The sequence below is a fragment of the Vulpes vulpes genome, chromosome 1, assembly GCF_048418805.1.
Source record: "Vulpes vulpes isolate BD-2025 chromosome 1, VulVul3, whole genome shotgun sequence".
In the NCBI taxonomy this organism is placed as follows: Eukaryota; Metazoa; Chordata; class Mammalia; order Carnivora; family Canidae; genus Vulpes; species Vulpes vulpes.
The window spans coordinates 78,945,670-78,965,832 of NC_132780.1; the positions used below are offsets into that span (position 1 = coordinate 78,945,670).

Here is a 20,163-nt window from a genome sequence, read left to right on the forward strand (position 1 = left end):
AGACACAGAGAGAAGCAGAGACTAGAGGGAAAAGCAGGCTCCCCATAGGGAGCCCATTGAGGAACTCCATCCTAGGACCCTGAGATCACACCCTGAGCAGAAGGCATACGCTCTCAACTGCTGAGCCACCCAGGCAGTCCAAAATAATCAGATTTTTGATTCAATAAATTATTTCTCATTTTTTCCCTTTATATCCTTCCTTGGTCAAAAAACATACCAAATGGAGTGATATTTTTAAAATTTAAAGCAAAGCATGCCATTTTAGTATTTTAAAATTTACTTTCTCTAATTTCCAATAAATTATGTTTCTTTCTCTACAGTAAATTGTTATCTAATCCTCAATGTAACAGGCCATTCATATCATGAAAGGTCTAAAAATAAGTATTTTGGTTAGAGTCAGATGTGTCAGATAATTCAAAGGAAGATACATAATACAAAAAAATAATAAAGCAAATACAATTATTAGAATTCAACTTTCAGCAAGTTTGGCAGGACATTGTCAGGTGTTCATTCAACTCCACTACCTTTTTTTCTTTTTCCAGGAACATAGAGGGGCTCTGTTTCCAGCTTCTTTTGTAGTTCAATTTGAGATTTTACCTGGGTTTTCCAAAAAGATGTGGACAAAAGTCTTCTTTCAAACTCAGCCCTTCAAACATCCCATGTAATTCTTAAGTTCTTTAAAAACAGAAAGAGAAAAAAAATATCTGTGTCTGATATATTAAAAATGTTGCCTATTATCATACTGGTGTGTTTTTGTATGTACTTGAAAGTTTAAAAGCACATGCTTAAACTACATTAGAAGTAACAGCATTCTGTAAATTCTGTGGACATATCCAAAAGCTCTCCAAATTAAAATGCTTTGTTATTAATTTTCTTCATTCCTTCACTGAACAGTATTGTTTTTTGGTCATATTTGTAGATATTGGGAACAAAGTTACTGTCCTCATAGGGCTTATATTCTCAGGTAGTCAGATGTTTTCTGCTGAAGCCCAAGAGAGATCAGTTCCAGAGATACAGATCTGAGCACCATACCTGAAAGGGTGAGGAGTTGAAATGATGTCTTATTCAACTGCATTCCTCACAACATCTGATCCAGTGTTTTACAAACAGTTGATGCTTGGTAGATATTTGTAGGATGAATAGAATTTACCCTTTCTTAAAAGGTGTTTAATGGGCCCCTTTCTCTCTGGCCTTCATATCTTTATGCCTCTAATTATAGCCTTCCTGGACCCTACCTCTTTTTCTCCCCTGATACTAGTTTTCTATTGTTTAATAAGAAATTACCATAAACTTAGCAATTTAATACAATTTTCCTGGGTAGCTCAGTGGGTTAAGCAACAGATTCTTGATTTCATGATCTCAGGGTTGTGAGATAGAGCCCTAGAGCCCCATGTTGGACTTCATGTTGGGTGTGGAGCCTGCTTAACATTCTCTCTTTTCTCTCTGCACTGCCCCGCACTCTTTCTCCTCCATCTTAAAAAAAAAAAAAAAAAACCCTGTACCCCCACCCCCCAAAAAACAGTTTTCATTTGTTATCCTCAAACTTTTGTGGGTCAAGAGTCTTAGATACATTCTCTGTTCAGTGTCACACAAGTCTGTAATTCAGCAGACAAGTTCATAATATCAGCTAGGTTGCATTTTTATCCAGAGGCTAAAATAGGGAAGAATGCACTTTCGAACTCATTTGGATTGTTAGCAGAGTTAATTTCCTTGTGGCTGTGTGACTAGGGTCCCAGCTTCTTGTTGGCTTTTGGCCCGAGACCATCCCTTCACTAAAGGCAGCTCTCTCTTCCCTGCCACATGGCTCCATGGGCAGTTCACACCATGGCTATTTGCTTCTTCAAAGCCAGAAGGAGAATCTTTCACTCTGGTCAGCTAAGATGGAATCTAACATAAAATAACATATTTATAGGTATGACATTCCATCATTTTTGCTATTTTCTATTGATTAGAACAAGTCAAAGGTACTGCCTGCAGTCTGCCTACACAAAGCTGTGGACTTCAAGTGGTGAAATCTTTGGAGGTCATATAGTCTGAGTAACATCCCTCTAATGCCTCACATACACAACTCTATCTTATTACATTACCGTATAACCCTCTACTATACATAAGCCCTTGCTTGTCTATCTCTGCTTCTAGGTTTTTCATGGTGGAGATGTTGCCCTTTGTTTTCTGTCTATCTCTGCACATAATATAAAACTTGGCACTTAGCTGGTCTCAGTGAACTTTTTTCAAACAGCTTGATTGAGGTCTGATTCTATAGTGAACTTTGAAAAAGAGAATGAAGGCAAACAGGGATAAAATATTGAATAATTTGAAGCATTTGCTGATAATGTTTAAAGGAATCTTCAAATTGGAGTTGTACTGACACTTCGTTCGAGACAACAATTGACAAAACGGGTTAGAAAATAAAATAATATGATTACTTCTAGACTTTGTAACCCAATGTCTTTTAGGATGCAACTTAATGATATACTGTGTTACCTAACTAGATTCATTTTTTTCTTCTAGATGAGCAAGAGATAGTACAAAAACGTACTTTTACAAAATGGATCAACTCTCATCTGGCCAAGGTAAAGGAAACTCCCTAGTGTTCTAGGTTTACTTATTTGGAGCCAACAAATCATTAAATGCCAAGTGTAAAAAAGGAACACTGCTGACACTCTTTTCACTAATACTAATCAATGATATAAATTTAGTTGTTGCCTATATGTGACATTTGCTAACATTGTTTTTGAGAAGAAATGAATGGATAGAATCGAGCAGTTACTTCATGTCAATTCTATGACTTCTGATGAAATATTTTGTTCAACTATTTCTTCTGTACTAGTGTATATATCATATGAAAAGGAGAGGGGATCCCTGGGTGGCGCAGTGGTTTGGCGCCTGCCTTTGGCCCAGGGCACGATCCTGGAGACCCGGGATCGAATCCCACATCGGGCTCCCGGTGCATGGAGCCTGCTTCTCCCTCTGCCTGTGTCTCTGCCTCTCTCTCTCTCTCTCTCTGTGACTATCATAAATAAAAAAAAAATTTAAAAAAAAAAAAAAGGAGAATTTGTGCTCAGTTTTTGTTTATACATTTGTTTCTATTTGGAACAGAAAGAAGCAAGAGGTGGTCTTTCTTGAGCAAAGAATTTAGTCTGAGCAGATGATGACAGTGTCTGGGCTCCCCTCTTAGGTACTTTGATGGCAAAGTAACCATGGTGGCAGGACACTGAAAAAAACTAATCATTCAGACAGTATCCACACCAACATTAGGTTGTATCAGATGACTGTGTATTTGTACATTGTAATGACTTTGAACATAAATGCTACTATAAAACAAATTCCAGTATGGCTATATTACTATAAAACTAGTCTCATAAATATGTAGATGAAAAAATATGTGAACCAAAGAAACATTGCATTTGTAAAAATAAATATAGACATTAGGACAATTGTCTGAATTCAGTTAATGGGTCCTTTTGCTGGGAGTAATGTCTACAGTGTGTCAGGCATAATCCTAGGAGCAGTTTTTTTTTTAAAGATTTTATTTATTTATTCATGAGACACAGAGAAAGAGGGAGAGAGGCAGAGACATAGGCAGAAGGAGAAGCAGGCTCCATGCAGGGAGCCCGACGTGGGACTTGATCCCGGGACTCCAGGATTACGCCCTGAGCTGAAGCCAGACACTTAACCCCTGAGCCACCCAGGTGTCCCCTAGGAGCAGTTTTTGATCAGGGAATTCCCCAAAGCCTCTTTTATAGTTCAGAAGCAAATAAAGCATGGCAATTTACTACACTCACATTGTACAAATTAATTGCTTATTACATGTCTAAGCTGGGCTTTGGAGACAGGAAAATGTTGGAAAGCACTTTCCCAGACCCTGAGAAGCTCACAGTCCAGTAAAGACAGAAGACTAAATGATGTGTCTAGATAGAGGATAAATTGGGATTATCACTCCTATAATCTCTTTCCAAAAGCCCCTTGATGAGAAGGGAATTCTCTGCTATAGTGGTTGCCCCCAGAATCTGCCATGTAAAAAGGCAGTAAATGCCCCTAGCGGCTCACTTTCTCTGATCTTGGCTGGTACCAGCTGGCCATTACTTTGCTACAGAATTGTCACCAATTGGGAAAGATTATTTTTTTCCAAAATGAAAAGTTGTTTTCTTCATATTGTTAAAAAGATTACTTGCTATTGTAAGTAATATTAATGACAAACCTCTTACACAGTGTAAAGAAATCGGGATCCCTGGGTGGCGCAGCGGTTTGGCACCTGCCTTTGGCCCGGGGCACGATCCTGGAGATCCGGGATCGAATCCCACGTCGGGCTCCCGGTGTATGGAGCCTGCTTCTCCCTCTGCCTGTATGTCTCTGCCTCTCTCTCACTGTGTTCCTATCATAAATAAATAAAAATTAAAAAAAAAAAAGAAAGTAGAAATCATTTTAAATCTCATGATACTGACATAGCCATCATTAACATGTTGATGTGCCTACACACAGACACACGCTATTTCACAAAAATGGCTTTGTAGGATACTATTGTGTGTATGCTTCTGTTTCACTCAGTAAATATTTCCATATTAATAGATACAGAAGAATGTAATAACTTTAATGGCTAAATAGTATTTTTGCATCAAGGGTATTATTTTAAAGAAACCCAGAAACTTACTACCTCCATAACTGCTGCTCCATTATAGCCTTAATGTGATAGAGATTTTTTTGTTTGGTTTGTTTTTTTTTTCTCTTCTGTATTTTGATTTCTTTTTTTCTTGGATCATTGAAAACCAAAAACTGGAACAGAACAATGGTACCTATAGTTCTTGCCCAAACTTATTTATACTGACATTGTAGTTACTATCTTGCCAAACATAGCTAAAACCCTCAAATTTGTTTGAGAATATTTTCATTTTCTGATCGCTTATACTTGGAAAACATTTTAAAAATCAAATCTGACCCCATGGCCCTACCTTGGCAGAGTTTTTAAGATAGCTATAGAGTCAGTTTTTGTCTGCATTTGTCTTAGCAGCTAAGCACATGATTTCTTACTCATTTCTCTCTCTCTCCCATCTTTTGCCCAACTTTATCCCTTATTTGAGTTTTCATTTCCGGCCCTATCTTTCTCATTCTTCCTCCCACCCCTTCCCTATCCTTATACCATTTCTTTCTCCCACCCCAGCTCCTACTCTGTTATACCACTCAACCCCATTTCATCTTTGTCTATCTCTTTCTGCCTATATCTTATCCCTATAAAAACACATGTAACTTGCATATCCTGGGCTTCACAGTCTCATTGAGGTTGTCTTTACATGTACACCCAAATTGAAATGGAAACACACCCTTCCCCCTCCATTGCAGTGTGCTCACTTACTTCCAAGATGAGAATGATGATATTCCACTTGCAAAAAGAAAAGGTCAACTTCATATCTTTGATCTGGCCTCTGGACGAGGACATTGTGTCACTTTTTTAACTGCCTCTGTTGGAAAGCTTGTTCTCAGAGCCATTCTGTGATGCTTGAGTGTGCTTGGTTCCATCACTCTAGCACCTATGGACATGGACAACAGGCATGCATATGCACACATACATACACACAGGTGTATGTGTACACCCAAAGTCAGCTAAGCTTCACGGAAGTATATGTTAGTCCTGAAGTCTTACTAAGTTTCCTGTGAAAGCTTCATGAATTTTTGGTCCTCAGCTCACAATCACTTATCAGCAATACCCAGGCTTTCATTCGCAGGGAAGTCCCAAGTACTCAGGATAAAAACATTTTTCACCGGAAAAAGTAATTCACCAATAAGCAACTTGATTTGTCTCAACATGTGGTTTGTTTTTTTTTTATTACCCCCAGAGCTTTCTCAAACCAACATTTCCTTTTGCTTCTTGCTTATTAAATAACCAAGGCAGAGGTTTATCCTATAACTAAGGAATATTCTACCCCCAGGATGGAAACATAATTACTGTCAGCTTTTGAAAGGATTGGGTACCCTTTAATTTGTTGGGTCAGATTGAATCTGGTTTGATGTTTTGTTTGTATGTCTGCTTGTTTACTTTGTCCAACAAATATTCAACAACAGCTTAGGCTGTTCTAATAAAATATGTCTGCAGTAGACTGGGAGACTTAGAGAACAAACATTTATTCCTCATAGTTCTGAAAGCCTGAGAAATCCCAAGATCAAGGTGCTGTCCAAGTTGATTCTTGGTAAAATTAGGACCCTCCTGGCTGTGTCCTCACATGGCAGAGAGAGGGAATAAGAAAGAGAGAGAGAGAGAGAGAAAGGGAGGGAGGGAGAACGAGAGGGAGAGGGAGGGGGAGAGAGAGAGAGAGAGAGAGAGAGAGGGAGAGAAGAGAACTCTGTTTCTCTTCCTCTTCTTATAAGGACACTAGTCTCATCATGCGGGCATCACCTCATGATCTCATATACATCTAATAACTTCCCAAAGGTTATCCTACTGGAGGGTTAAGACTTCACCATGGATTTGGTAGACACATAAACATTCAGTCCATAACTGGCCCCAAGTTCACTTTGAGATCTGACTTGAAGCACATGAGAGTTTCTTCCAGATGTATAATATAAAGATTGGAACTCAATCCTGGCATGAGGACTTCATTTCATTGTCTCGTAATCCCTGTAGTATATAGCTCTGTGCTTTGGGATCATTTCAGATAATCTCAGAACCAAACCACTTAAAAGAGTTAAAATGCATTTTATTCCTTGACTGTTTTCTCCCTATAATTTTCTGTTGACACCTATGAATAAAGGTAAGAAAATGACCCATGTCAAAATATTTGTTACACTAGTAATCATGATATTAGTCTTAATTCACTTATTTCTTATGCTACATAATATGCCAAGTTGTTTTATCTCTAAGAACAAGAAAGGAGAAAAGTGCTAAATTGGCAGGGAAAAAAGAGTTTCCATTTTTTTCTAGAATGTAAGTTGTAAATATTTGGCAGATCTCAGTTGTCTAAGAGCTTTTGCACAGTAGTCATGGGAATGTTTGTGGATTTAAACTGGAATGGTAAACCATTTCATCCTAAATTCCATGATAAAATCTTGCTACTACAGTGCCTTCTTTAAAATTTTTAAGGAAACTAAAAGAATAAAACTTTTATTTTAAAGGACAATTTAAAAGATTCATTATTTAGAAAGAAAATTTATAACTCTTTTCTCAAAATTTTCTTTGGAAATTGAGTATTTATAGAAATGGCATCAAAATTAGGTTGTGTCAGGTTTTAAAAGCTGAAATGTTGCAAAAACAAACAAAAAAGCTGGAATGTTGAACTGAGAAATAGGAAAATTGATTTTTCTCTCCTAAGATCATTCAATCTTAGGTACATTAGGAGATGTTCAAAAGATTTTTCATGGAGATGAATTTGGGGAGGGTTTTTAATGGGAAAATTTTAATTTCATTCTTGGCTGCTTTCCTCAGTTGCAAATTGACAAACTATTTACTTCTAATTAAGTAAAATAATAAGCTCTTTTACTGATGGCATTCTATTTGATTGTATCAATTCTTTACAAATATTTTGACAGCCCTATGAAGAGATAGGGTGCAAATAAGAGCAATCTGTTTTCAAAAAAATGCTTTTCTTAAGCAAAAATCTTACTGAAGCAGGAAAAAAACCCCAAGAATCTTCTGTGTATATGTGTTTTGTGCCATTTTTAGTACACAGATGTAGATTTTTCAAACTTGTCCATATAGTTATCAGTTCTTTTTTTTTTTGATGTTTGCTCTCTTTTCAAATTGAAGTCCTTATGCTTCTACAGATACATAAAACATTACAAATCACAAATTGTCAATATAATGTAATATAATTTTAACAAAAATTAATGGGTTACATTTATTTTATATGCCTTATAGTTCTTTTCAGTAATGGGGTTTCATCAGACATGGACTCTGTCATTTTCTTCCTTTTCAGGAAAATAACTGAATCTTTCTTTTCTGTTTACCCTATTAAGGAAAGAAAGCATTTGTTTTTTAATTAGACCAATATTTATTTCAAGTACTGTTTTCTCAAAGTTAGGTCCTGACACAGTTCTAGCATCTCATCACTAAAAATATTTTAAAATTGATTTATTGAACTTTTACCATGTGCCAGTTACTCTGCTTTAGCAACTTTGTCTTTTATTTAACCTTCACTACAAGAATCAAATATAAAGTATTATTTTCACCATTTTACAAATTATGATCCTGAAGCTTAGAGTTAATTATTAAATTAAGGTCACATAACAAGTAGACGAAAAACCAGATTTCAATCACAGGCCTCTTAAATTTGGGCATTAACCATCATATTATATATTCTCATGGTCCATTTGTTTCTATTTATGCAGCGGATACTTTTTAAGCACCTATAATGTGCTAGGGCTTGTAGACTCAGTGGTGAATAAACCAATTGTCCATGCCATCTTGGAACTGATAGTCTCACAGAAGACACAAACAATTAGAGCAAAGTGTGTGATGTGTATGACATGAGAGGGAAAGTGCAACATGTCAGGGAACACATGGCAAGCTCAACCAACCACAGGGGAAATCTCGTGGAAGGTGTCAGAATAAACTTTCAGAGAAAGAAACATTTAAGCTAGAGCCTGAGGAATGCTCAGGGTTTGGTACCAAGAAGGAACCAATGTTTTTTTGTTTTTTGTTTTTTGTTTTTTTTTTTTTAAGTTGAGAGATAAGAAAGAACATGGTACAGTAAAGGAAATGGAAGTTCAGAATACCTGACAATACGGTTCCAGGAGTGGGTTGGCAATATTGGTCAAAGGCCAGTCATTAAGAGAACGTGGACTGTGTTCTGGGGAGTGGGAGACATTAAAGAATCTTAGGCAGGAGAATTAAATGATCACTCTGGCCCTAAACATCTCTGTCTCTCTCTGTATCTTTCTCTGTCATAAATTAGAACAGAAACAAGTAACATTAGAGGTGGAGTAGAATAAAAATAGCCATACTGAAAGAGATGTAGGAGTAGATTCAGTAATTAGAAACTTGGAGAAGAAAGAGTCAAGAATGACATCTAGATTTCTGACATGAGCAAATGATTGAAATAATTCACAGACAGAGAGAATACAACAAACTTGGGGAATATCTAGTAGTCCAGTTTTAGATAGAGAAATTACTAGAGATAAACCCATTTGATTTGACAGTTAGGAAGTCATTGACCACCATAGGGAGTAACCATGTTATAACAGAAATCAGACTGATGAGTAAACGAGAGGTAAGGATATTAGGATACTGAATGCACATAACATGTTCATGAGATAAAGTATCAGCTAAAATAGAACATAGGATCTGGTAAGAGTTTTTTTTTCTTCAGATTTTTATTTATTAGAGAGAGAGAGAGAGAGAGAGAGAGAGAGAGAGAAGGAGCATAAGCAGGTGGAGGGACAGAGGCAGACTCCTTGCTGAGCAGGGAACCCAGTGCAGGGCTCCATCCCAGGACCCTGGGATCATGACCTGAGCTGAAGGTAGACACTTAACTGACTGAGCCACCCAGGCATCCCAAGAGCTATTTTAATAAAGGCGAATTTTAAATGTGTGTATGTTGAAAGGAATGATCGAAAATTAGTAGAGGAGGAGAAACTACAAAAGAAAGGAATGAAAGTTAAGACTCAGGCTCTCAAGGAATCAAGGTGGGAGAGAAAATCAAGAGCACAGGTAGAACAATGTAAATTTGTACCAGAGGAGGGACACCTCTCATTCTCTGAGACTAGAGGGAATGGGAAGGATGAGTGTAGATATGCCTGAATTTGGGATGGAGCGAGAGAGGAAGACAGAGATGATATGGACTTGAATTTGAGGAAATTCCTACCTAATGGTTACCATGTTTTTTAAATCCAATTGAATAGTCTTCATTTTCTAGTAAAAAATTTATGTTGGGATAAATACTTAAATACTTTAAAAGTTGAAGGTCAAAAAGGTGTTGGTTCCCCAAAGGGAACAACTTAAAGATGCATTTGTCAAAAAAATTCACAAGAGGCTACATTTTTAATTAGCAAAAGATAGTGTAAGCAATCTTGACATTGCCATTGGTTTCAAAATTGTGTAATTTCACATTTTCTCTCATTTCATTAAATTGAATAGAATGTTATATTTGTATTTAAATCCCCTTGATCCAATCTTTATGGTATTTGCTGTAAAATAAGTATATGGTTTGGCATTAAGTCCTTAGGGAAAAGTAAATAGGTCTCAAAGAATCATTGTTTAGTGTTCCTATAAATGGAGCTGCTCTTTCAATATGCAAAAAACAAACCTTTCTCTATCTTAGTCTTAGAGCTATGGGGTATTAAGGATGGGCACTAAATATTTAAAATACAATGTCTTTTGGATAAACTTGGGCATGGAATGAGCATCTCCTCACTTTTTAGAAGAATTTTTAAAAAGAATCATAAAACATTACTTAGATTCTGTATTCAGTTGCCAAAGTTATCATAACAAAGTACCACATACTGGGTAGCCTAAAATGGGAAATTTATTGTCTCGGTGTCCTCAAGGCTAGACAGCCATGCTCTCCTAACACTCTGAATCCACTCTGGCTTTTCCCTAGCTTCTGAGAGTGACCTGAAATACCTGACAGTCCTTGGCTTACAGCTCTATTAGTCTAGATCCTGTGTCTGTGTCTGCCTGTGTCTGTGTCCAAATTTCCCCTTTATACAAGGATACTAGTCATATTGGATAAGGACCCACCTTGATTATTTTAACTTGATTACCTCTCCAAAGATCCTGTTTCCAAATAAGATCACACTCTGAAGTACAGGGGTTTAAAATGTCCACATATCTTGGGGGAGAATGGGCACAATTCAATGCATAATATATTCCATTAAACATTCTGTTTTAATAATATGTTAGATTCATACACTCTTTGGAAGGAACACTTTTGATTTTTCATGTTTTCTTTTAATAAACTATACTAATGATGACTCTGACATCTTCAGAGTCATAAAGTATCTCTTTTGTGGCTGCCCACTTCTTTATCTTTCCATCAACAGTACTAAAAGATAATATAGAAACACTTCCATGATTGCATTTTACTTCCAAGCATTTCCTTGTACAAACTCTAGTGGGACTATTAGTGAACTAGGATGACAAAAAGAAGCAAAAAGGAAAAGGAAAATATAATAATTCATCCCCTAGTCATTCTTCAGTTATTTTCTAAAGCCACTTTAGTTTGATAATACTAAACATATTGCTAAATTCACTATTTCCAAATAGGTAACTAAAAAGTTACAAAGGAAAATCATCACTTAAAAAATAGCCTTTACTAATTTATTAATAGAATTATTAATTCATTGATAACATAGATATAGATCTAGCAAAGATTATGTAGGTTAATAAACATTTGATAATATTTGTTAAAGATTCTTTTTTTAGACATGTACTTTATTGACATTTATTCATTAAATATTTTTCTCACTTTTTAAGAAATGTTTTATTTATTTTTAATTTTTAAAAAAGATTTTACTTACTTGAGAGTGAGTGAGAGAGTGAGAGCACAGGGTCAGAGGGAGAAGCAGACTCCCCACTGAGCAGGGAGCCTAATGGAGGGGGAAGGGCTTAATTCCAGGACTCTGGGATCATGATCTGAGCTGAAGGCAGAACCTTTAACTGACTGAGTCACCCAGACACCCCAATATTTATTTATTTTAGAGAGAGAAAGAGAGGGTGCTTGTGCAGATGGAGGAGCAGAGGGAGAGGGACAAGTAGACTTCCATGCTGAGCATAGAGCCTGATGTGGCCTTGATTCTAGGACCTCAAGATTATGACCTGAGTCTAAACCAAGAATTGGACAGATGCTCAACTGACTGAACCACCCAGGGGCCCTCATTAAATATTTTAAGATGATGTTTATCTACTTGGCAATGTTCTAGGTACTGAGAATGTAACAGTGAACAAAACAGAAGAAAGAATCCTTGCATTATGGTGCTTATATCTTAATGGGGAAGATGGACGGTAAAGAGGGCAAATAAGCTGTTCTGTTGAGAATAGACTGAAGAGGGGCACGGCCACAAGGAGAGATTTAAGTTAGGAACCATTGAAGTCATCTAGGCAAGACCCTGGTGTCTTAGACCAAGGTAAGTAAGCAGCAGAGGTGGTGAGAAGTGAATGGATTCTGGATGAGTTTTGAAGATAAAGCCACCAAGATTTGTTGATGGAGAAGATATGGTGTATGAGCAAAGGAGAAGAGTAGCAGATAACCCCAACTTTGTACTGAATAAAACAAATAATTTAAGGGGAGTGCAATTCTTTTATGCTATATAGTGAAAATAATTTTATTACACATGAAAATTGTGAAGAGCAAAGTTTTCCAAGCAGATTAAAACTTGGGCTGAAAAAGTAGCCATTGCCTTTGGGATGTGTATTTGGAATTAAATTAAGTGATTAAGGAAGTGGAAATGATTATGCTATCATAGGAAATAAAAAAGAATGGGAATTGTCTTCTCACCTTTGACAAGTAGAGGTGGAAAATAATCACAATAGTATTTTTATGAAGGCAATGAAAGAGAACCAGATTACACATAAAATTTTTAATTACTTCATCTTGTTTCTGGACATATTGGGAACATCTGATTAGATTTTCTAAATAAGATGACAAAACTTTTAGACATTGAATTAATTTTATGTGGCTTCTGCCGGTGGTTGTAATCATGATTTTACTGCTCTGGTCTAAGGGTACTTTGGCATTTTTAGACATTTAAGTGTGGTTGGCTCTTAGCCAATCTTTAGGGAGGTAACTCACTTCACATCTGCTGGTCAACCCCTCTTCCCTTCCCACTCTCCTCTCTGTTCCTGTTGTTTAGCGTGCTGCTCCCACCCATCAGATAACCATCAGAGAATGTGAACCCTGCAGACTGATTCTGGGATGGGATTTTTCCCTGTATACTGTCCTTCAGCCTGTGAAATAGTTCCTGCCTGAAACTTATGGAAACCAGAGATTGTGGTTTGTCTGGCTCTGGAGGTGATGGGTCATTCTGTATACAAAGGTTTTAAGGGTGCACAAAGTACAGAACACCTTGAGAATCTGTCTTTGCCTGGAGACCTCTCTACAGCCTGTGCAGAAGGTCATTTTGAGAATATTTTAGGCCACGATTATTGTTTCAATTTCAGCAAGCCTGACAATGCTCAACAGTGTATGTGTGTCTCAGTTGGAGTAAAGAGTAATCTGTGCCATGTGCATTTACTTTAGGCCTTCTCTAGTTTAGTTTTATTGGTACCAGTGGGTATCCAGCAATCACAAATTTTAAACCCTAGGATATATACTTAGTATTTTAAGGTAAAATGCTGTAACTTTTTTGTGTGTGTCATGAAATATTTTGAGAGTTCTTTCCCTGAGCAGAAAAGCATTCAGTAAAAGACTGTCCAACTGTTCTGAGATTAAAAGTCATGATAATAAATGAAGACCTGGGTTGGTCCCAGCATGAAACAGGCTTTGCCCTTTTATTTGTTCAAGAGTAAATCCTGTATGCTGTAAATCTCTTTGATAGCTATGTGATGTTTGAGGCTAAGGAACTTTAAGATTCTAGAAGATGTGTAGCTATCTGTTGATGAAGTAATGATATGCTAGTAATGTTTCAAAGTAAATTTGTACTCTTCTACATTTCTGAATGAAATCTAATGCCCAATGCTTCTTTCACCTTAATTGATGTGCATATGGTCATCCTCTTAATGCAAAGTTAAAAATGGTAAAATTTTTTTAGTTTATTGCCATTTTTGTTATTTTTGGATATAGCCATACAGTTGTCCATGTGAAATGGCTTTATTTATTTGCTTATCAACAACATTCAGCTGTGTCTGCCTTCATCATTTACAAGTATCAATTGATCAAAAGGTTATAAAAGATCTTTTCACATCATATACAATTAGGTTCCCCTGAAAATGCATACTCTCATTAAAATAGCATAGATTTATTTTTGGTCACTTATGTGGATCTCATCATGGAGTAGGAGTAGAAGGTCACTAAAATATAAACTCTTACACTCAGACAGTGTTTGCAAAGTAATAATAAAATAGACCCACATGTCAGTTGTGCTTTATTTTGTTGCAAGTAAATAAAATCATCTTAAATTATTTAATTAATAAGTGAAATCTATTGAAAGGTACATTCTGACCAGGCAGGAAAAGGTTAGCTCAGCAGGCTTGGGTTGCTCAAATTCTATACATTGTAAATAAAGACTTGTTTTTAGGAATGGTCCTTGAGTGGCTTCTGAGAGATAACCTCAGAACACTTGGAGTAGTTTGCCTGATAGGAATGTTTTGAATGCCTAGACTTTGGGCCGTGCTATACCACTTTGATGAGATCGGTTTAACAATGCGTTTTATGGTGAACACCTATCTGTTTTTTTCTGGGGGAGCTAAGACAGGGGAAGGGCTGGAGTTCAAGTAGCTGAGGTTTGTTCTGCAACCTTTGTATGCCTAAGTGACAGACTACAAATAAAAACTCAGGCACTGGGGCTCAAGTGTGCTTTTCTGGCAGGTGACACTTTACCCATACCATCATCACACACCATTATGGGAAAAAATAGACATGTCCTGAAACAGGTCATTCATCCCTGGAAATTTATACATGGTTTCTTCTGCACCCTGCTTTATGAGCTTTGTCCCTTTGCTGATATTAATGTGTCTGTTCACTATAACAAATTTTAATTATGTATATAATAGCTCTTCTGAGTCCTGTGGGTCCTTCTAATGTGTTGTAGAGCTGAGGATGGTCTTGAGGAACCTTGGCATACTGACTGACCCAATCTTGAGAAAGATCGAGGCAAGTGGTTTTTGGGTCCTCAATAGCAGGACCTAGTGACAATTGTGTTTGGGTCATTGCCATGTGACAGCTTGACTACAGGCAACTTCTGGATCCAAGCAGAGAATGTGAGGAGTGCAATTCAGATCATTCACATAACAAAAGATAGGGCTTTAGCACAAACATATCCACTAGGGGACATGACATGGTGTGAATTAGGCCAACTATTGTCTATGCCAATATGTATTTATATACATAATACTTCTGTTATTACAATTTAGTCTTTCTTATATCTATTCATTTAAAATAGCTCTTTGTTAATAAGTTGTTTCTAGTAGAATGGGAGGCACTTCAACTGATTAGTTAATACTTTCCATATTGATATTAAATAAAAATCACATTTATAAGTTTGTGTATTATTCAGGAAAAATTGGTTAATACTTGTATTTTGTATACTAAGCTTCCTATCTAACAGTATCAAAGTATACTAAACCTTGGCTCAAATCTAATCAGTTACGAGGGGTGTGATCTAGGCCAATGGTTGAACCTCTCTGAGATTCAGATTCCTTGCTTGCTTTAAAAGAGGAGGTGATAATCCCATGGGTGGTGGTTATGAATATTACATGAGATAACATGTACAAGCCCTCAGCATAGTGCTTGACACATTGAGATGTTCAACAATACATTATTAGTTCTTTCTTACCTTTTTCTTCTCTTTTTCCTCTGTCACTGCTATTTAAAATATCTATTAAATTAAAATGCATAAATACCTAAGACACAGAATCATCTAGTAAATTTTAGAATTCATATATGTAGTCTGTAATGTGACTATAATATTTACTTCATGCATCAAAAAATTTAATTTCACATATAATTTTAATTATAGCCCCATGATCTAAATGGTTATGTCTGATATCTTTTTTCATCAAAATTATATTCGTATTCCTTTTTTCCTCTAAGTAACATAATTGTTTCTAGGAGCATAAAATCAATATGTGGCAGAGGAAACATGGCCATCCTTCCATGAATAAATATGAAAATTGATGGTAGATAAGGCTTGAATATGTACTGATGCTTATAGATTAGTAAAGTGACACAAGATATTCGCATGCATGTATGCACACACACAATGTTAGAAAATAGGTTATTTTCCCCAATTAGAGGGAATGGCCAGCAAAAATTATGTCTAAGATACCTGTACTTTCTCATTCCATAAAGATCAAGGATGAACTTTAAATCTAATTAGGTGTCATTAAAGGAGCTACATAGCAAAAATAAAGGAGAAGAAATAGAGAGAAAAAAAAAAAAAGCTCTGTGAAGTCTGTTTCACTCATGAGTTAACTCCCAAGGGTGAAGCCAAGCACAGAGGCATGTGCAGCTTCTCTGCGTTTCTAGGGCCGTTAGACCAAGGCAGCCCTTTTAGAGCCAGAATTTAAAGTTTAAACCTCGTTGGGGAGAACCCGTAGGAGCAGCCACAGAATTGAAGTACCTCTTTCTCTGTTTTCTGTCCCATCTCTATCTCCCTCTCCCACTATGACGCCGTTGGGAAGTTCTATTCTTTGAACAACCTCAGATTCGGCATGAATATATTTTGGTTCCATTACAGAATATCTAAGTGTGATTGACCATAATAATATTAATAATAAATAATTAATAACAATAATTATTATTATTGTGGTTTTGAAAAGTGCCTGATAGATTTTTTATTTAAATTCAATTCATCAAATATAGTATAACACCTAGTGCTCATCACATCATGTGCCCTCTTTAGTGCCCACCACCCAGCTACCCCATCCCTCCACCACCTCCCCTCCAGCAACCCTGTTTGTTCCCCAGAGTTAAGAGTGTCTCATGGTTTGTCTTCCTCTATAATTTTTCCCCATTCAGTAGTGCTTAAAACTGCAAATTGGGGGGCAATGGGCACAAAACCACATTATCTTTATTTTCAATTAAGTCAGGTTCCAATTAGTTACCTTCATTCCTAACTCTTACTTTTGGCACCTTAATCCTGCCAGAGTAATCAGATTGCTGCTGTAAGTATTTATATATATATAATAGGAAGGACATTTTAGCTGACAGATTTTTTTATTAAAACATTGTTCCAAAAAAAAAAAAAAAAACATTGTTCCAAAAAATAATTGTTATATAGTCACAATATTAAAGGTCTTCTGTAGTTGACCCTTTACTATATGTAAACAATTCTTTATACAAAATGGGATAACAAATCTTGTCCACTACTACTAGAACATTTTTTCTCATATAATTTTTGATAAGTGTTTTGTTGATTTTGCACAGTATTTACATTACATGTGATTGGATAGAGCTTATAGAAATATGAAGATCATTCTCTAGTATTCATTTTTGCCAGCTCTTTGCAGTAAAGTAGCCAGAAGTCTACTTTTCCCCCTCTTTTACTAGTATAGGTATTAAGTAAAGAATTAGTTAAGTAAAGAATTGGTTACATAATGTTTCGTCCTATAATTCAGTGTGTTGCAAATACAATATTTGTGCATTACAAATTAAATTGATATAAACATTTTTAAAACATTTTTATTTTAAGAAGAAATATTTTCTCCCAATTTCTATTTGGACTGGTAATAGACATCGGTCTATATCTCTTTACTTTGTGCAGGAATGCACTGGTGGAAAAATTCCAGAAGCAACTCATATTTATTATAAAAAGAGAAATTCTGCATCATGACCTTACCTATGTGCATCTCTAAGATTCCCAAAGATATTTGCAAATAAGCATCACATATCTCTGTTGAGTTTGATTCACTCACCATTTACATGTTATTGCCAGCTACTGCTAAGCACTGTGCCTGGTATTAGGTATATAATAATATATCCAACGTCTTCTTTATCTTCAAGAAACCCCGTGATCTGAATTCCTGGGGACACAGATTTGTAAATAACTAACTGTAATGTAACATGATCATTCTAATCTGAACAATGTACTTAGGGCAAAAGTAGTGCTTTAATTCTAGTTGGAAAACTGAACAAGATTATGAGCTGAGTCATGAAAATTGAGCAAGAATTTACTAAGTGGAGAAAGAGGAAAAGTGAGGGTGTTCTAGATATGTGTTCTTGAAATAAAAACCATCCACTCTTCTTTATCATGCAGACTGGAACCTTAATTCATACCTTCAACAAATACTTAATGAGCTCGTACTGTGAATAAGACATTCAAAAACAAGATACTTCTATGTTTGTGTTGTGTTGCAGTCTGATTACCTAAAACCTGGAGAACATTTTTCTTTACTTATTATATATGTACCACATTTTAAAAGCCATTGATATAGGCACTATATATATATGTATATGTATACCTATATATATAATTATATATTATAATATGCATTATATATGAATAAATATATTATATATAAAGGCATTATATATATTTATTTATTCATTCATTTATTCATTCATCCAGTCAGTCATTCAGCCAACGATATAATATTGAGTGCCTGTCATGGGCTCAACAATGTTTAAAAGAGAACATTTACCTGGACAGAAGGATTCAAGAGTCATGTCCATCCTACAAAATTTTGTGAAGAACAGAGGAGTCAGGATGAGTTTGTGATGGCCACAGTCAGAAAGAAAGGAGAAAGAGAGAAGGAAAAGAAGCTTGGGAACCAGGCAGGCTGATCAAAGAGGTTTGGAGAGGAACAGATCAAGGAGAGGTTGGTACCAGCAGTCAGCACAGAGACTAATGAGTTGAATTGCTCAGTGATCACTACTGACCTGATGGCTGTGTCCACGAGCATGTGCAGGAGCAGCTTGATGGAAAGGAAGACTGTGGGGCACCAGTAGATTCAAGGAACATCAGACGTAGAAGTGGGGTCATGAGAAAATGTTCTTCAAAGTGGCAGACACGAGTTGCTGTTTAAAGGCAGAATAGGGGGGCCTAGGTGGCTCAGTTGGTTGAGCATACAGCTCTTGGTGCTGGCTTAAGTCATGATATCAGGGTTGTGAGATGGAGCCCTGGGTTCAGTGTGGAGTTAGCTTGAGACTTAGTTCCTTTCCCTCTGCTGCTCCACCCCCTCTCATGTGCATGATCTCTCTTAAATAAATAAATAAATAAATAAATAAATAAATCTTTTTAAAAAAGGAAGAATGGATGGATGAATGTGACTTTTTTGTGTGTGTCAAATTTCTTGGAATTTTTGTTATTTCAAGAAAATTCCCTGCTTTGTTTCATTTTCTTTACATATTTTCAGGTTAATGCAATATAAAAAAACTTCATTTGCATCTGTTCATTGAATATATCACATTTATTAACTTTTTCCTCATTGTTACACTGCATTTATATTATTAGTTTACAAATGGCCATTTTCAATGATAAACAGGCCATATTTTTAATGATTAAATGTAACTAATGCAATAATTTTTATTCTTGTCACACGGAATAGTTTTCATTGTAGCTCACTAATAATTTTATCTATATGTTTAGAATATTAAGTCATTATTACATTTTTGCTATATTAATTATAAAAAGTATGAATAGTGGAATATAAAAGAGAATGCTTGAAAATGAAAACTCTATTATTTTTCAACATGTATTTCACAGCACGAGAACAAAATGTATTCAGCTGTTCATTTTATAAAGAGAGAAATGGATTTAAAATTAGGATTGTGCCATTCAGAGGATGTAATTCATGCAGTCATAAGAGAAATATAAATGCTCCATATCAGTGGGTAGAGAAAAAAGTCATATTTCAATAAAACATTTGGTGATTAAATATCTTTCATAGAACTTTTCCTTTTTTTTTTCTTTTTTAGAAAGACAATTGAATATAGTCAGAAATATAGCTTTAGGCTTTTAACATGATTCAGTGAGAACCAGAAAACTGTAGGCCTTGAACCCAGGTAATAAATGAAAAAATTCTTGTTCTGTGAGAAATCTGAGGACACTGATCTTCTACTGATGGTGAACATGAGCATTATCACTTCTTTCCTTTCTTCTGAGCTAAGATAGACCTTAATTCAAGGTTTGATGAACCCCAATATATTAGATATTTTAGTGATCTTTATGAAAAAATAAAAGACCTTCCATGAATTGAAAATGGGCTTTGACTTATTTTTCTAGAAGTGGTGATGGATTTGCACTGATCAGTCTGTAATCTTATGCTTACCGTCCTCTGCGCTCAATGCCACATTGTGAGAAAGCTGTGCTAGATTGCCAGGCCATGAAACAGAACATGGCTTGCTAACCCACAGAAGATTAAATCTGCAACCTTGGTTGTCCTAGCAGAGCTCACACAGCTGGCCACTGAGGCAAGGAGATTGCTGTGGCAAGAATACGCTGTAAAAATGCCTACCTTGAGTAAGCCCTCGTAATGTGCTCACCCACTGGTTGGGGCACCTCCTCTTCCCTGTTTAGGCCCTGTGTTAATGTCTTTCTTATCTTTTATGTTGATTGTCACCTCTTTTCCTTCTCTTATCC

General features: G+C 36.1%; 1 protein-coding gene across 7 annotated transcripts in view; it reads left to right on the forward strand.

The window, feature by feature from the left end:
- Positions 1–20,163, forward strand: part of SYNE1 (spectrin repeat containing nuclear envelope protein 1) — a 450,176-nt gene that overhangs the window by 84,877 nt on the left and 345,136 nt on the right. For all 7 annotated transcript variants that reach the window (XM_072767663.1, XM_072767691.1, XM_072767685.1 and 4 more), the window contains exon 3: positions 2,512–2,573. In XM_072767663.1, the coding sequence (XP_072623764.1) occupies positions 2,512–2,573 (62 nt within the window). The remainder of the gene's footprint in view (positions 1–2,511; positions 2,574–20,163) is intronic.